Source organism: Blastomyces dermatitidis (genome assembly GCF_000003525.1).
Source record: "Blastomyces dermatitidis ER-3 genomic scaffold supercont1.11, whole genome shotgun sequence".
Classification (NCBI taxonomy): Eukaryota; Fungi; Ascomycota; class Eurotiomycetes; order Onygenales; family Ajellomycetaceae; genus Blastomyces; species Blastomyces dermatitidis.
The window spans coordinates 1,714,862-1,732,872 of record NW_025544784.1 but is presented as its reverse complement, the minus strand read 5'-3'; the positions used below and the strand labels follow the sequence as shown (position 1 = coordinate 1,732,872).

Sequence of the window (18,011 nt, the reverse complement as noted above, 5' to 3'; positions counted from 1 at the left end):
TTTAGCGCCGTTCCGCCCTATCAAATCCGCGCTCAGACACACATGGGCCTCTGGTTTTCTCCCAACTTTTGCAAGGCGCAGAAGCTCAGGATCAAGTCTGGGACCTTTGCTGAGGATATTTAGAGCGGTTCCGAGAAGCCGCTGCCAGGCCCGAAGTTTCGGAAAGTATCAGCAAGCAGGACTCTGGATATCAAAAACATGGCTGTCCACATTGCTAACCTAACTCCGAACTTAGAGGGAGGTTGGTTCTTTAACTGACTGTCTGTAGATTCCTTCACGGTTCAAAATTAGTGTAACAAGAAGATTTGAGAAACAAAGAGCAGAGGGACACAAGATAGCAACTGGCCAACAAGATAAAATTAGAAGGAAAAAAAAAATAAAAAATAAAAAGAAAATACTTGAATCTGCCCACACTCGGAATCGAACCGAGGATCTTATCATTACTAGTGATACGCTTTACCACTAAGCCACGCGGGCGTATTTTACTCCGACTGAGAGTCTCCCGAGGCGTTTTGTGGGTATGTTCTCGAATGATTCGCTAATACTCCCCAAGTTTGTTAGGGTTTGCCTTAGTGGCTTCCAAGGCCTAAGAACGCCAAGGCCTAAGAACGCCAACGCCCAAGCCCAAGAAGCAACGACGAGGGAACATCGGTCTGATTGCGCAAAATCGCCCCCTCCCACTGTCTGATTTCTTTCTTCCTTTCAATTATTTGGTTGTGTTGAATTTGGAACTTATTCCACCGAGGTGAAACAAGCCATAGCACAGGCATATTTTACCACGCTGGTCACCCTGGCAGTGCCAAAAATCTTCGACGTCCAGGACCAGGACTCCCTCTTCCTCTCGGAATCAGCCGTTCTAGACTTCAGCAGGCCTTTTCTCTGTCGCTCAAGGATCGGGTTGGAGCTGAGCTTGATGTGGGCCAGAGAAGGAAGCGGGGGGGGGTGTTGCCAGTTGCCAGCTCGGCGCGGCGATTTCGAAAACCCTATCCTGGCCCGCCCTGTCTCTCTCCACTTTTCTTTTTTAAACCATGTCGAAAACCGGTTCTTGTGCATGCATTGGCTTTGCGTAATGCTATTAATGTTATCCACAGCGGGTTATTGTCGAAGAGGGGTATAACATCGAGCGCATTATACCTGGGTCTTCGGGCAACAAGGTGCTGCATTCGTACGGAACGTGCATGGGAGTGGCTTGACGAGGTCAAAAGAAATACTGGAAGACACAGAACAGAGGGTTTAGCACGCGATGCTCCGTCCTGGAACGCAACGCAGAATACTGGGTTTACACACAAAAAGCAGCCGAGGGAAGGGGTATGCTGTGCGTTTTGTTTTGGGGTGATTCGTGGGCAAGTTGGTTCGTCTACAAAGAGCTTATTTTGAGGTGATACACATGAAAACGATCCCTGAGCCGCGGGCGGCTCCCCATCGCTGAAGGGATGAGGACTTGACGGAGAGACAGAGCCAAGGTAGCATATCTTACTCGGGAGACTCTCAGCTGTCAAGATCAAGTCCATCCAACTACGGGGATAAGTAGCAGGAATACTATGGGTAGTTGGGAGGGAAAGCCTGACTATTGTCACACCGGTAGAGGAATCTGAGAGCTTGGAGTCTGCCATCATGGAAACTGGGTTTCGCGGGTGATTGAGACATGCACAGGTATGATATGCAGGAGTGATGAATATCAGGATGTGTTGCTCCTGATGATGATTGTCATTGGTAAGACCAGCTATCACCAGCGAAAAAAAAAAAACACCATACCAAAGGAGCCTGCCGTAATCCTGAGAGGTAGATTCTCGGGAAGATAAACTGCGTTGCATGACATCACATCGGCGCAACACGCATAGTAAGTGACCTACTCGGGATCACATGACTGGGTTATCTGTTTACATATCGTCGGGGCAAGGGTTGATTGATTTTGAACTCTTCGTATTGAAGGTCTTTGTTGCGGGCTGGATTGCTTTTCATCCTGATTATTGTGGGGATTTGTTCATGAATTAATTATGACAGGTAATAATGACGATGAGAGCAGGTAGGTAGTCAAAGATTGAAGATAAAATAACAAAATGATTCGAGACACACTTATCCCGATTGTCCGTACCGTGTCGGACAAAAACATGAGACAAACAGGGCTATTATGCACTGATACAGAGTGACAAAAAGGCCGTGATTATAAGTGTGATGCATGGGCTCTTTGACACAAGGGACAAACGATTATGCCCTGTATGTATGTATGTAACTTATGTATGTCTGTATGTACATGTACAAGTAACAAGTACAAGTACAAGTACCAGAACGCTTACTAGTCGAAGGCGAACCTTGATAAATAAAATCGATCGCTGGAGACAAGAGAAACAACCGGAGCCCCTTCTCGGTGGCGTTGAGATAGAAAAAAATGATACAAAGTATAGTAGAGAAGGAAATAATCTAGAACTTGACTCCATTACTCACTAATTTTCCGCCCAACTTTTATCGCTGTATTTTTACTGGCAGTTCCCGTCCCCATTCTTCTTCCTGTTCTTTTTTTTTTGCCCCATCTTGTTTAACATCTCATCTTTATCAATATAATTTTCCCCCATTTCTAGCTCCCTAATATCCCTTAACTTTGCCGCGTCTGTACTGTTAGCTAGAGAAAAGCACCAATTATTTGTCGGTTCCGCTCTCCACCGCTTCCACCCACTCTCCAAATTCAAAACGCCTCCACGCTCTACTAAGAGACACAGTCAATTACATCACTCTTATCAACTCTCTAACACTCCTAGTCTACACAATATTTAAATCCGCAGAAGATCTCCCTTATACGACAGCGGGTCTTTTTTTTCTGTTTTTGTTTCGTGGTGCGGGCTAGTAGATCTCATCGTTTCCATGTCCGTAATCGCGCACTAGTTTACTCAGAGCACGGAATACGTTGCTATTTTCTGGGCTATTTTCTGCGGGTTTTTTTGTTTCATCCAGACGCTGCGCATTTATTTTTCTCGACACAAGTCGCGCATTATCGCGGAAAAGCCGATCTACGTATTTGACGTCCATCTGCTCCCAAGGTTCCAGATCACCCTAACTACCCGTTGCGCCGGAGACTCGTCAACGTCAAGCCTACCCTGCGATATCAACCGTCGACCAGCTCAAAACTCCAGCAGTGACACAACAGAAAGCTTCTACAGTGCAGGCTACCTGTCGCGTACCACGCCATTGGCAAGGTTTTTGATTCTCGAAGCCATGGCCGCCGTGCTACCCGTGATGCCAGAGAGAGGCTCACTTTCGCCGTCAGACCCTCATCGGCGAAAGCGCAACAAGCCATCTATCCCAGAATCTCAAAGCTCCTACTTGAAATCTCCCCAACCCGAATGCTATTCCGTTCGTAGTAGTTCAGTATCCTCCACATCATCATCGAGACAGCCTTCTCCCATCTTCTCCTCGATTTTTGTACATACCAGCCCTCCTGCAGTCACACTGCCGCCGACGCCAGAAGAACCCGAGGATGACGACATATTATTCCCTTCTTTCGATACCGCATCCTACGATGAAGAGGAAGAGAATACACCGCTCGACTCACCCAGCCCTCCCTCGATGGAACAATCGAGAAGTGATTTCACGATGCCTCGGATAGTGGGTGATGATGCTTCGATAGAGCATGAGCCTACAAGACACGTCGACTACCTCTCGCACGATTGGCAAGAAGAAGATATCTGGAGTTCTTGGAGGTATATTGCTTCCAGGAGGGATGCATATAACAATGGAGTGAGGTTAGAGAATGCGGCCTGGCGGACGTGGGCAAAAGCGAAGCATCGACTTGGAACCGTCACTCCGGAGTCACTTAACTGGTAAGTCGTATTTTGTATTTCCTTCTTCTATTTCCCTATATATAACCTGACATGGTGCGAGGAATTCTAAAAACTAATATAACTCTTATAATAACAGGCTCAAGGATTGCGATGTTACCTGGCTCTATGGCCCCTTACAGACCGCCTCCAAACTTTCCCATCCTACTTCATCTCCGCCTCCTACCCGGCTCTCCCCACCCAGCCCCTTCCTTAACAAAAAGCCGATCCTCAAAAAGAGAACAGCCTCTCAAACCATCCTTCAACGCTTCATTTCTACACGCACTCTCCTCAGCCATGCTGGTGCTATATTACAAGCCCGCGAAGCGGACAGCCTTAGAAACCGACCCGGATTAGGGAGGTCAGCGTCCGACTATTATGTTCCAAACAACTACTTTGAAAATTCAAGTAGTAGTCTGGCGACGACTATGTCTCCTGGCACCGAATCACCCAGTGAGAGACGTCACATTAGCTTCAACGACGAAGTCTCACAGTGCATCGCCCTTGAAGGGAAAGACGATTACTACGATAAGATGGACGACAGTACCTGCGTCCTAGACGATGATGACATGTCTAAATGCAGCGTGCTTATGATGCGGCAGGTAACCCCACGTCCGCCGTTGAGCAGCCGAAGTACCCCGCGAAGCAGTTTCAGCAGCGATAGCAAAACCATCGCGCCCCTACCACCAACGACACTGAAATATCGCAGGGATACACCAGAGCCTGACGAGGTTGACGTCGTCGACTCTCCAGAAGTGAAATCATCGTCATACTATTCATGGTGGCCTCTACCTGTCCCGCGCCTGTCCCGTTCCGCCTCAACGGAGACGCTTCGGCCTTCGAAGAACCAGCGGCAGCGGCAGCAACAACAAATGCCCAAAGCCCATGATAATTTCCTCCTAGACGATGAAGGTCCCGACGACGATGACGCCAACACCGTCACCTCAGACATGGATATGAAATGGCAACTATCCGGTCAGAAAGTGCCTGAGGACACATCACAGACATATAACGGACCATGGTTCACTGACTCTCACAAACGACAGTGGAATAACGATGATAGTCCCCATGCTCATTATTACAATACTAATAATAATACTAATCGTACTATCAATAACCGGAACTCCTCTTACCTATCCTCTCCGGAACAGTTCCTATCCTTCGACTACGACGACTTGTATAATGCTGGAGATACGAGTGGACATAATGATGATGAGGTGGATGATGAGGAAGCTATGAACTTTGGGTTCCTTGGCAAGGTTGTTGATACGGTGAATACTGCGAGGGATATTGCACATGTTATTTGGAATGTTGGATGGCGGAGTTAGAAAGATAATAGAGAACAACAAACCACCTTGAAAGCCTCCCGGGTTGGTGGTGGAAGCACTGGATATCGCAAATCCAGACTGCAAGGATCCCTTTTTATTGCCCGGCACATCGATGTTTTATCTTTTTTTTTTCAAAAGAAACATCCTTGGAAAAGCAGCTCCCGGGCTTGAGAAGTGGATAGCAGTTTTTCCTCACGAGACTACCTTGGCTGATTGACTATATAACTGCACGTCCCGCCATTTCCATACCCTATTTACTTCACTCCATACCGCCCATTTTCCATTTTCTTATCCTACCTACCTCGTTTGTACAGCTATATTATCCTCTTTCAAGCCGCTTTTTTACGCAACATAGAAATACGTACTTACCTACGTCCTCGCATATCCATACATCCCCACATCTCCTTGTCATTAGGGAGTTAAATGGACCAGTTATTCCCGATACACTCTCATATTGGCAACGCATTTAGAAAGACGGTTTAGCGAATGAATAACCGTATTGGTTTATGGCAATGTTGAAGGGACTGAAATTGAATGATTCTGTCATTGTTTCATTTCCATTTTCCTGCCTTCTTCCCATTGTCACCTGTCACCTACCTACCCATTGCTGAATCCTCTGGTACATACAAAGATGATTAAATGTGAAAAAGAAATTTTGAGCTCGTCTTTTTATTGTTTGGTTCATTTACTTGGAGTGATCCGTGATGAGTTGCCAGACAAGTTTTATAGCCCAATTCATAAATGGACACAGGATATAAATAATAATAATAAATCTCGGCCGCAACAAGAACACACCATAAGTCTATTTAGATAATCATTTCTCTTAATCTGCGCAGTCTTGAGAAAAAACAGTTTCATCTAATACTTTTTTTTCTTTTTTGCCTTCTTCTCTTTGAGTAGCAATCTAGCAGGAGAGCTAGATATCTAGATATATCAATGATCTGTTGATAGAATTGACTTTTATTTTCATATCTCAAACTTCAAAAAAAATCACTTCCTTTCATTTACAGTGACACAGCCTCAAACCATGAAATCTTATATCAACTCTATATATTAGTAAGATAAAACTACTCCGAACATATCTTTTTATCAATTATATAAATTAGTGATCGTGGCTAGAAGTCAAAGAGTTATTTCATCAGCCTTGCAGTACGGAGTAACCTTTTCTTCTCAAGAAAGAAACCCCTCCGGGTTATCTCAGCATTGCTCAGCCTCTCCTCTCGATATTTTCGGATTAGCGCGACCAACTAAACCCCTTTAGAGTTCTCCAAGTCCTGCTAAACTTCTGGACCAATCAGAAACTTTATCTCGTAGAAGAGTTTGCTTGGGGTGTCCCATTTTGGATTAGTGTAAACTTCCTGACAGTTAACTGATTGGCTCAAGAAGTTAGCAGGACTTGGCCGAAAGTTCCAGTAGTTCGGATTGGGTTAGCTTGAGTAGAGCTCAGATCATGTGCTGTGACTTCCTAATCTAGTTAGTGCCGCTCTTGAGCCGAGGATTCTGAGTTTATTGAGATAACTCTCAAGCCAACTCCGTTCTATCTACTCCGTACAACTTGCAATCGTGAAGAGAAAAAGCCAATTAGTCGGGTGGGGAGTCCCCGATATCTATCTGGTTATGCCGTCAGTTTACAATCTCGTCATTCGGCTTTTCAATTCTTCGTCCTTCTAATTTGTTGCGCGCCCCACCCCCTTTTTCCCTTGGGAGCTACACTGGCGGGATCATTACCGACAGGCAATTGGAACTGGACTCGAAATTGGATGAACACTGCACAAACGAGGCCTATATGCAATATTTCGGGGTGCGCTAGTGAGGAGGATAACACCAATTAACCCAGAACCAGTTTTGTGTTCCTATCACTCTTTCAACTCCGCTACTCTGAACCCTGGCGTTCTCCGCGCCCGTATAAATATCCGCGCACATAACCAACAGCCTGCACCCCTATAACCAGCATCTACATCCCCCCTCCTCCCCATACGTGCCTCCCATAAAAGCCCATGGAGGGCGTCAACGTCTCCGAGCTCGTCGAGCGGCTGGGCAGCGACGAGGACGCCGTGCGCAAAATGGCTGTTTTCAAGCTCCAATCGAACATCGGCGACCCGTCGTTTGCCGACGTGTTCATATCTGAAGGCGGGCTGGTGAAGTTGAAGTATCTGGCGTTGACGGCTACGGGGAATACGCTCGCGTACAGTCTGACGTCGTTTTCGCGGCTGTTGGAAGTTGATAAGGGGTGGGAGTGTGTAGAGCAGGATTTGGTTACGAGGGTGAGTTTGGCTTGAGAAGTAATTACTGCTTTTGATTTTTTTTCGGGGGAGGGGTGGAGTTTCTAATAAAGGGAGTTCGGACGGCTTTGATTCTTGGATTGGAATATTTTACCTGTTTCCTTTTTAGTTGCTAACATTGAAGGTGGCTCACTTTTGTCATGCTACTGCAGATTGTTGAACTCATCGTTACCCATCCACTTGTGAATATCCTCCGCGGCGCAATGTCGATCCTCGTCTCCATTGTTTCTCACCCGCATACAAGCTCCCGCCGCTCGCAACAACCAGGCGTGTATGGATTCCAAGCTCTAAAACCAGCAATTGCAGCCTACCCGCACTTTCTCGAAATGCTTGTGAACAGGTTATCATCAGCGGACCATGCATTGAGCGCCAATGCGCTACAGTTGATTAATTCATTGATGAGAGATTCGATCATCAACGAGAGCGAGGCTGAGTGGCCCAAGTTTATCAAACGGTTACAGGATCTAGGTGTTATTCGAGCAGTATATATGCTTATGCAAGGCACGGCACTGCAGGACCTGGCTCACCCGCTCCTTGAGTTCCAATCGTCGACAAAGGTTCTCTTGCGAAAGTGGAAGGATGTCCCTGTCGAATTAGAGAAGCCGGAACATCGGAGGGCGTTAAAAGGGATTCATTTGGCTAGCAAAACTGAGAAGGAAAGGGAGAAGGACAAAGAGGAGTTGGAGAAAGGCGACGATACACGACGGTCTCGAAGACATAACCCGGAAAAGTGGAGACGGCTAGGGTTTGAGTCGGAAAGTCCCCAGTGGGAGTTTGAAGAGATGGGATTCTTGGGCATGATGGATTTGACGGACTACGTTAGGAAGCATCAGGATGAGTTCCAGAAAATGCTGTTGGAACAGTCCACCAAACCGCAGCCGCAGCGGTGTCCAATTGCAAAAGCGTCCCTGGCTGTCACTGCGGTTCTCTACGAGCATTTCGAGGTGGAAAAGTCGGATCTGGATGATGTGAAGAGCTATCTTGTGCTTGAATCAAGATCCAACTACGACAAGTTATTCAAGCCGTTGCTTCTCCACTGGCCCAGGCTGCACGTGGCAGGGATACATGCGTTTTTCCGTCTGTGGAAAGCGACCGGCGCTGAGCTGGAGGATTTTTCCAAAATTGTGGAACTAGTTCGTATCCTTATCGAATCTGTCGTTGGCGGTGCCACGCGGACGAAAGACGTGCATGATGTTGAAGAAGAGATGGCGGAGTTTGAATACCAACGTCTTAGAGAGTTGCAGATGGAGTTGCTGGAGCTTACCTATGAGGATGCATGGGGCCAGCATCTCCTCCAGGTTCGCGATGAGCTCCATCATGAAGCGCTGCAGTTTGTGAAAGAGCAGCGCATCAGATGTTTATTACAGGGTGCTTGGTTCCCGACGGAGTATACTCACAATAAGATGGAGAATGGGGTGAATAATAGTGGAAAGCAAGATGCGAAACGCGCTGGGGGTTCCACAACCATATATCGCTATGTACAGTTGTCACATAATCGACGGTACCTGCACTACGCCGATTTTGAATCGATGGGGAAGCAGGCGCCTGATTTAGAGACACTCACTGACAAAAGTATGTGGAACTTCCCTCCTCAGTTTCGTGAAACAACCTGCTAATAACCATACTTTAGTTGACCTTAACATCGTCTCCTCCGTCGTCTCCAATGTCTCCGCGTCCTCAGACGCCTCCTCGGGCTCCACCATAAAAACTCTCCCTCATTCATCTTCCTCCACCAAAATAACCATCCACGGCTACGTCGGTAGACCACCCGGCTCTTCCTCCAACGACAGTCCCCAAAATCATCAACACCAACGCAGCAACAGCAAGAATACACAGAAAGAAGCCGTCCTGTTAACTTTACACCCACAATCCCATAGCATCGCGTCCGAGTGGTTGGATGGGCTGCTAATGCTGCTCAATCAGCAGCCTATTACTGCTGAGACGAATAAACTGATTAACCTGGTTAGTAATTATGGACTGAAGATTCGGCTGTTGAATATTAGATTTGATGATGGGACGTTCGTAGGGGATCCGCCTGAAATTCCGAGTCGGGACGGGCTGGATGAAGACTATTATTATGATGTGTTTGGGGGGAGTTGAGAGCTAGGGGCGTGGTGAGATTTGCATTCTCGCTCAAGCTGATTCCTTTTCTGATGAACGCGGGCTCATACTTTGAGTGCAGAATGTTTTGGTTTTCTTTTTTCTTTTCCGTTCTTTCAGATTCGGTGGAAATATATACCTCTTGTTTCTGTTTGTCCCAGTTGGAGCTGGAAAACATATTATTTCCTAGATTGGAGTGGACTATATTGCCATATCCTTGGCTTGTCTGTCGGGGTCTACGCGATTTCATTTTTAAATTTTTGTTCGTGTGTACTTTTCTTCTTGCACTTTGATATGAAGATAGATACCCTGCCCTGCTACAACATGTTTTGTTAAGGATATATATCATGTTAGATTATCGCTTCGTTGCTTTTTCGGAACGCCTCATACTTATGAATCGGGGCTGCTTTTGACTTAACTTTGATGATACTGCCCGAGAGTTATGTAATTAAATAGATAACATCTTCTCACATATACCAATCAATAAAAGGAAAACATATATTTTTCTCAGTTATAACAATCTCGTTCATGGGGTGCAAGTTGGGTTGACTGGGATTATTACTCTGTAGACCAGACCACTCCACGCACACGTTTGCAGCGCGTCTCCCACCCAATAATAACAATAATACTTAAGCGCCAGACAGCCGCCGTCACGTTACCCGGAGCTAGAACCTGAGCTCCGCTCCTTTAACTTCACTCCTGTTCTCGGAGACGCAAATACAAACCTGCGTGCATTCGAATAAGTAAAGGCACATGCCTCATTTTAAATTACTATGACCGAAGTCAAGCACCCAATTGCTTAACCATGATCTCAGGGTCCAATTGGCAACAAGCCCACCGCCATTACTCGCTCGCGCCGTCGCCATGTCCGCCCGCCGAGCGTCAAAACGTCAGCGGAGGCTTGTAGTCCTCTCTTCGGACGACGAAGGGACTAATCATAACATTGAAAACCGTGAGATTCTAGAAGAGGGGGAGAAAAGGGCTGACAGTGATTATGTCGAGCCTGGACCGCAGAGTGATATACAATTGGGCGGGAGCATAAACCGGGGGATGAAGAGAAAGATCACACCCTTGCTAAAAGAGACTGCTGCGTCCACACCGAAGACAGAAGCGTCTACGACTACGGCTACAGCTGCCTCTACTACCAAGTTGAGTACGACTACACTCCCTTCACGTTTGTCCAAAACGCCGAAACGAACCCAGAAACGAACCCAGAAACGAACCCAGAAGCTATCAAGCTCGCCGCAGAAGAAACTGAGTCAGCCACGCTCCTTACAGACAACGCCCGGCTCATCACCTGAGAAGAAGAGGGGGAAGAAAGCCCATAGGCTCTCAGAAGAACCTTCGAAATCTTTACATTCATTTTTTGCAAGAGCCACGGAGGAGGAGAGGTGGAGTTGCAAGAAGGATAGCGTGGGCCTGGGTGCGGGCGTGGGGAGTAGTATTACCGAGGAAACAGATATGGTGGAAGAAATTGAGGATGATGAAGAGGAGGAAATTGAGGATCTCATTGAGGATGATTCCTATGATGAGTTATTTACGAGGCATGTTCTCAGTAGTGGTAGTGCGGAACTGGCGCAGGGGGATAACAACAAGGCAGGTTCGCCGCTGGATCGGAGGAAAGTGAAAGATATGAAGGTTGCGCAGCAGATAAACAAAGCGAAGCTTACGAGCAGGCCTGGGAAGCGATTTTTACTGCCTGGGAGTTCTGCAGCTGGATCTGGGACTACGAGTGTGAATGGAGATGAAGTAGGTTGGGCCTGCGAGTTACATTCATCTACTAAATTGGCCGCGCAGGGAATGCGGCCATGGGCGGAGGAGTATGCGCCAGCAAATCTTGATGAGTTGGTGGTTAATAAAAGAAAGGTTTCGGATGTGCAAAGGTGGTTGGTAGATGTGTTCGGTGGGAAGAGCAAACAAGTTGAGTACCACCGTTGTTATTTACCTCGCCTTTCCCCGCTTGCCTTCCAATGAATGTTGTTTTTTCCAACGTTTGTCATCAATTATACTGACTGGGGTAGAGAGTTCTTGTGCTCAGGGGCCCAGCCGGAAGCGGGAAATCAACCACGATATCGCTACTTTCTAAGGCCCTTGGGTTTGAGATAGTAGAGTGGAAAAATCCCTTAGGCTCTGAGTATTCGTCTCAAGGATATGTATCCATGGGGGCACAATTCGAAGATTTTCTTGGAAGAAGCGATAAATTTGGGAGCCTTTCTTTGAGCAGTGATGGACACGAGCCGCAGCTGCCTATAGCAAATGGGGAGGCGGATTACTTCAATTCTAGTACTAGGGAAAAGAGACGTGCGGTCCTCGTTGAAGAGTTCCCGAGTTCCTTGAGCCACGGTTCATCCGGTTTGCGAGCGTTCAGACACGCTATACAGAGTTATTTGGCGACATCCGCTCCTCGGCAATCGCTCTACAGCAAACTCAGTCAGGATACTACGATATCAAGCCCGCCTCTGATTATAATCGTCTCAGAAACTATGCTGGGCTCCGGAGGTATTTCCTCTGACAGCTTTACGGTACATAGGTTGCTGGGCCCTGAACTTTCAAACCATCATGGAGTGAGCATTGTCGATTTTAACAGGATAGCGCCGACCTTCATGGCGAAAGCAATCGACCTAGTTCTGAAAAAGGAAGCTCGTCGATCAAAGAGAAGGCGAATCCCCGGACCCGAGGTTCTAAAGGCATTCACAGACATGGGGGATATAAGATGTGCGATTTCCGCGTTGGAGTTTATGTGTTTGCGAGGTGATGACGATGCAGGATGGAGCGGGACTGTTGCCGGTCGGATGAAGAGGTCTAGTAACGGGGGTATTCCTCTTACGACTATGGAAAAAGAGTCAATGGAAATGGTCACTCAAAGGGAAGCGAGCCTGGGCATCTTCCACGCGGTGGGTAAGGTGGTGTACAATAAACGTGAAGATCCTATGATTTCGCAACGGGTGAATGCTAAGCTTCCTCAGCCTCCACGACATCTGCAGCATCATGCCCGACCGAAGGCTTCCCTAGTTTCAATCGATGATTTGATCAATGAGACCGGAACAGACCTCGAAACATTTATTTCAGCCCTGCACGAAAACTATTTATTATCTTGCACCGGCCCCGCATTCGCTGAGCACTTTGAAAAGTGCATTTCAAACCTATCCGAAACGGACATTTTGGGGCCTGGACGTCGATTTCACAACGTGCAGACAAGTCGAGGTGGAGCTGGCTCGGCGCGTTCCTCCTTCCAAGGGTATGGCTCTAGCATCGACATGCTCCGCCAAGATGAAATCAGTTTTCAAGTGGCTGTACGGGGATTGCTATTCTCTTTGCCTTTCCCTGTAAAGAGGAAGGCTCCGCGCGGTACTCGGGCAAGCGACGCCCATAAGATGTTCTTCCCAACCTCGATGAGACTTTGGAGGCAAACAGAAGAACTAGACAGCTTGCTGGGCCTGTGGATGCGTCGGCTCACGGATCCCACCATGGGGCTTTCCCCAGGAACGCCTATCCCACGACTAGACGGTGTGGAATCGTGGAAGAATCATCGCTGGATGCCTGGATCTTCCAATCACAACCATAACCACGAGTCTGCCACGGACACATCTACGTATCCGTCGCAGGCGGCTCGAGCAATGATCTCTCGCGACGAAGTTCTTCTCGAGCGTCTACCGTACTTGAGCCTAATATCCAGAAACCCAGTCGAATGTAGGGAGTTGGAAAAACTTACACAATTCCGTGGAGTTGGTGGGCAGAGCGAGGAAGAGCTTATCGATGGCGATTTGGAAGATAGCCCGTGCGGTGGGGGTGCTACGATGGACCCATGGAGTGCCCCTGCGGATAAGGATGTGTTTTCGCCGCAGAAGCGGAGACAGGGAAGCAAGTTGGGCCAGATGCCTTTGAGCAAGTCGTTTGGGTCCCAACTCATACTTCCGGTCCAAGATGCTGTTGAGAAGTTGATTCTTAGCGACGATGATATCGAGGATGATTGATCTGATTCCGTCTGATTGTTTTGCTTATCGGATCTATTTATTTATTTATTTTTTAAAAAAAATTCGGCATGGTTGATGTTATGGAAGGCACCTTGGGAGTATATTTCATTCTGGGTAAATAGGCGTCATATTCTGGTGATAGGATTTGCGGCACATACTATATCTTGCGAGCCCGATTGAGTGATTTTAACGTGGATATTATTTGACTGGCGCCCCTCACGGAGAGGTATGGACGGACAGCGGTGTATCCAAATCAAATTACGGGGTCACATTCTAGATTATTTTTAACGTTCAGCCAGCATTCAAAATACCCGAGGGATATAAATTGATTGTACATAGTAATTTACCATTGATAGGAGTTATTCTGATCTTTTGTTGTAGCTGCAACCGTGGTGGTTATAGTTATTTATATATTTAGCCTCTCGTACCAAAACACACTGCAACTGCGGACATTCTACTCCGTACGGAGTAAATCAACCACAAGATCCCAGCGCCAACAACGCTTAACAGAGCAAAAATTCCCCAACAATGCCCTGACAGCTACGCTAGTGCCCCCGATTGGTACCCAGGGGGTCGTCGGACGAACATCACGGCTGGGTTATCGTGTTTGAGAATGTTAGTTGCCGGTATCTCAATATTCACAACGGCTGCGAGAACTCCCACTACTTGCTCAATGAACGCTGACTCTTTCCGATCTCCAGTAGATAGGCCAATTAAACCGTACACGCGAAAATATAGACCAGCCCATGGCTGATTCATTACAAGATCCTTCGAAGCCGCAACGGCTGAGGGGCAATGCGACTGGCACTCGGAATTCAGCGAATGGCGCGGTCCTGAGGTCGCGCAATGTTGTGCTAAAAGATTATGGAGATAACAAAAATAGGGCCACACGGAGAGAGTCCGAGAGCGAGGATGCGAAGAATGGGAGCTATGACATTACAGCGGCGGTTGTTCAGACGACTATCCCCGCATGGTTGAATATTGGAATCATGATGTCCCTGATATTTGGCGGGTGTTGTTCGAACGTTAGTTGCTATTGTTTGATATTTCCCGGAGTTTCTTTGTTTTGCTATTATAAGCAAATGCTAATAAGGGATTCGGGAACAGGTATTTGCTCTAGAGGCTATTATCAAGTGAGTTTTGCCGTGCGGCCGGGGTGTCTTTGTTATGCGCGATATGGCTTTGCTAACGCAAAATCTTTCGATACAGAGACCACCCAGCATCTGGTAAGGCAGCATTGCTTCCAGTAGACTATATACGGAGCAATTATCTAACAGTTACCACATTTTAGGAGTACTGATAACTTTCACACAATTTGTTTTTACCGCGCTCTTCACCCTTCCCAATGTCTTCTCGATTACCGCCGGACCCCGTTCATTCTTCCTTGCGCCTCGGGCAGTCCCTCTAAGATCATGGGTGATATATACAGCGTACTTCCTCTCCGTAAATGTCCTCAATAATACTGCCTTCGCCTTCGAGATCTCAGTGCCGCTTCACATCATAATTCGGAGCGGAGGCCCGGTGGCATCGATGATAATCGGCCATCTATACAATTCCAAGAGTTACACACGGACTCAGATTCTAGCAGTAGTACTGCTTACAGTTGGTGTGGTCGGCGCCGCGTTGGCAGATGCCAGTGCGAAGGGTAAATCTCTAGATATCGGACTCAGCTCTGGGAAGGATGATGGTCCTTCAATGCTTAGCTCATTAGCTGGATTTACAATGCTTGGGCTGGCAATGGTCCTTGGAGCTTTTCAGGGCGTCTACGCAGACCGCCTGTTCGAGACTTACGGCCGCAACAACTGGCGCGAATCGCTCTTCTATGCCCATGCTATTTCCCTCCCATTTTTCATCCCGTACTATCCAAATCTCGTATCACAGTTGAGAGCATTATTCGCCTCTACATCCGTCCGCACTTCCCTCTCGTCAACGTCCATGCTCGCAAACACTACATCCAGCGACCTCAAACAGTTCCCTTCGACGACAACAGCTACTACTCTATCCTTCCTGTCTGCGCGAAGTCTTCTAAACCCCGCAGTTTCTTACCTCCAAACCCTCCCCGATCAGTCCCTTATTTTCCGGCTCCTTTCGCAAACACCTATAAAGGTAGTATATCTAATCCTTAACGGACTAACGCAATATGTCTGCATCCGCGGTGTGCACCTTCTCTCTGCAAAGTCGTCTTCTCTGACAGTGACCGTGGTGCTGAATATCCGCAAACTTGTCTCGTTAATTCTATCTGTGTACGTGTTTGGGAATGTACTTGTAGCAGGAGTACTAGTAGGCGCGGTGCTGGTGTTTGCTGGTGGGGGCCTGTATGGGTATGAAGGGGCGAGATTGCGGCGCGAGGCGAACGTAAAGAGGAAGACGCAGTGAGATATACATACGTATGAGTTTACCAGGTTTTGATTTATTGGCTCTTTTGGACTACGACTATTTAGAGTAGTGGGATATCGTTGCTTCGGCCGTTCTTTCTTTCTTTCTTTTTTCTTTCTCTCTTTTTTTTTTGGGGGGGGGGGGGAGGATGTTCTACACTATGTTTCCTGGGTTATAACCTATCTTTTAAATGTTGAACATTTCCGGCTTCTTGATATAGCACTTTTACCCATGCCGTTTTACATGCTTGCCAATTTGACAAGTTCTGATAGACCTCGTTACCCACCCCACGTCCTGACATTGAGAGCGCAAGTCAGCTATCAAGCATTATAATAGTCTTAATATTAAGGAAATAATTGTATGATATGCCTACATTGGCTCGAGTCAAATAATATTTGTGATAATAGGAAAGCCCTTAACAATTCCCATCCCATCCAAGACGAAGAAGTACCAACTTGAGCCCAAATACAGTGCTCTGTCTCTCTCTCTCTCTTTTTCTCAAAAAAATAGTTTAAACGTTAGGTGAACGCATCTACCTGGAGTGACAGAAAAGGTACCTAGGCATCCGCTTTGATAATATCGGCAGCCCTCTCAGCTACTGCATACACGGTCGCCGTACGATTGGCCGGTGGAATGATTGGGAAAATACTTGCGTCACACACACGCAGATTAACCGTTCCATGAACGACCAGCTTCGCACTAACGACACCCCCTTGTCCTCAGGAAGCATTGTAGCAGTGCCTGCAAAGTGATGCGACGTCGTTACCGTATCGCGGAAGTACTTCTCAGCCAATTCCAGATCAGTAAGAAAAGAGTCTAGGTGGTTCCGTCTTCCATCTGACATTTTGAAATATTTGGCGAGTGCTTCATTCTGGTGCAAGCGCTCTAGTTCAAGCAAATTGCGGGCCAGGATTTCGATATCTAGTGGATGGGAGAAGTAACGGGGGTCAATTGTTTGCTTGTCGTTGGGGTTGGCGGAGGAAATATGTACATGGCCGGGAGAAGGGGATGTTTTGCATGACTCACTCCTAAACTGAGATAGTTTTCCGGGGAGGAGCTGGGACCCACGTAGTAGCTTGTGTTAGTTTGATGAAGGTTGGCTTGGGCAAGGAACGTGAACATGTCGCATGTAGCCTCGTTGTGAGTTTCGAAGATGCCACGGATGACGGACTGGAAGGAAGTAGCTGGTTCTGTGGATAGGAACTGATCGAAAAACTTTTTCTGCGCTTTCTGGCCGTCTGCACCCGTAAATTCGAGAATTGGCATTAGGGCATTTGATTGTACACCTCCGATAGTCATTGGGCCGGGTTCGTGTTCAGAATACATTTGCATCGCGGGCTGAATGGCTTCAGGTTCTTGTCGTAGCAGTGGATCTCCAGTAACAACGCCATCGATAACCTAAAAACTTATTCCGCTCATCAAGTGATCTTGCAGACTTTCGCCGACGTTTGGGTTGTGAATAACCACGGGAATATTATATTTTTGCAGGATTTCCTCGCTTCCAATTACGGAAAGTTCCAGTAGTTTGGGGGTGTTCAATACTCCGGCAGTGATGACGACTTCTTTGTTTGCGTTGATCGTGATAAGCTGGCCTTAAAAATCGACATCGAACCAGTCACTCTGATATTTGGTTTGGTCCCTTCTAATAGCACCTTCTTGGTGAAGGCATCGGTCGCAAAATGTACCCCTGGACGTTACATTGCAGTAATGCCATATGTATTCGCAGCATAGCTCCTAGTTTTGGTTTGAGGATCGACAGCAGCAAGACTGCTAAATCCACTTACCGAAGCTCCCGAGTACGGATCGGCCGTAGCTTCGTAGCCAATATTCTTGGATATATCTACCCATGCCTTCACAAGTGGGTTTTGCACCTCCCCGGGGAAGGAGGCCTGGATAGGTCCCGAAAAGCCGTGGACGGACGGGCCAACCCACTTCAATCCCAGGTGCTCGCGCGTCTCTTCATCAGGAAGATTGAGGGTATATGATTTCCTGTAATATGGCTGGACATTTTCCCAAGTCCAACCTTTGTTTCCGAGATTGGACCATGCATCAATCACCCCCTTTTGATGCTGAAACGAAGGCCTGTCCGTTGATGGCAGAGGAACCACCCAACATTTTGCCTTGAGCTACACGGATGGT

At 47.3% G+C, this 18,011-nt stretch overlaps 5 protein-coding genes and 1 non-coding gene across 6 annotated transcripts; 4 read left to right on the top strand and 2 right to left on the bottom strand.

The window, feature by feature from the left end:
- Positions 1-405: 405 nt before the first annotated feature.
- On the bottom strand, positions 406-477 carry BDCG_17811. The gene has a single exon. It is a non-coding gene; the product is annotated as a tRNA-Thr (tRNA).
- Positions 478-628: 151 nt separating this feature from the next.
- On the top strand, positions 629-6,228 carry BDCG_08547 (protein phosphatase type 1 complex subunit Hex2/Reg1). The gene is made up of 2 exons (XM_045424334.1): positions 629-3,815; positions 3,913-6,228. The coding sequence occupies exons 1-2, from the start codon at positions 3,211-3,213 to the stop codon at positions 5,138-5,140; spliced, it is 1,833 nt and encodes a 610-aa protein (XP_045273065.1). The 5' UTR covers positions 629-3,210; the 3' UTR covers positions 5,141-6,228.
- A 453-nt stretch (positions 6,229-6,681) lies between these two features.
- BDCG_08546 (ELMO/CED-12 family protein) lies at positions 6,682-10,029 on the top strand. The gene is made up of 3 exons (XM_045424333.1): positions 6,682-7,404; positions 7,575-8,994; positions 9,053-10,029. Exons 1-3 carry the CDS (start codon positions 7,138-7,140, stop codon positions 9,520-9,522), a joined length of 2,157 nt encoding a protein of 718 aa, XP_045273064.1. The 5' UTR covers positions 6,682-7,137; the 3' UTR covers positions 9,523-10,029.
- Positions 10,030-10,386: 357 nt separating this feature from the next.
- BDCG_08545 (cell cycle checkpoint protein rad17) lies at positions 10,387-13,496 on the top strand (the record flags this gene model as incomplete). Its single annotated transcript, XM_045424332.1, has 2 exons — positions 10,387-11,442; positions 11,544-13,496. The coding sequence occupies 2 exons, from the start codon at positions 10,387-10,389 to the stop codon at positions 13,494-13,496; spliced, it is 3,009 nt and encodes a 1,002-aa protein (XP_045273063.1).
- Positions 13,497-14,242: 746 nt separating this feature from the next.
- On the top strand, positions 14,243-15,872 carry BDCG_08544 (UPD-GlcNAc transporter; the record flags this gene model as incomplete). The annotated part of the gene is made up of 4 exons (XM_045424331.1): positions 14,243-14,521; positions 14,604-14,629; positions 14,706-14,722; positions 14,788-15,872. The coding sequence occupies 4 exons, from the start codon at positions 14,243-14,245 to the stop codon at positions 15,870-15,872; spliced, it is 1,407 nt and encodes a 468-aa protein (XP_045273062.1).
- Positions 15,873-16,429: 557 nt separating this feature from the next.
- On the bottom strand, positions 16,430-17,987 carry BDCG_08543 (aryl-alcohol dehydrogenase; the record flags this gene model as incomplete). The annotated part of the gene is made up of 6 exons (XM_045424330.1): positions 16,430-16,520; positions 16,577-16,830; positions 16,899-17,270; positions 17,319-17,459; positions 17,657-17,895; positions 17,930-17,987. 6 exons carry the CDS (start codon positions 17,985-17,987, stop codon positions 16,430-16,432), a joined length of 1,155 nt encoding a protein of 384 aa, XP_045273061.1.
- Between the last annotated feature and the right edge of the window lie 24 nt (positions 17,988-18,011).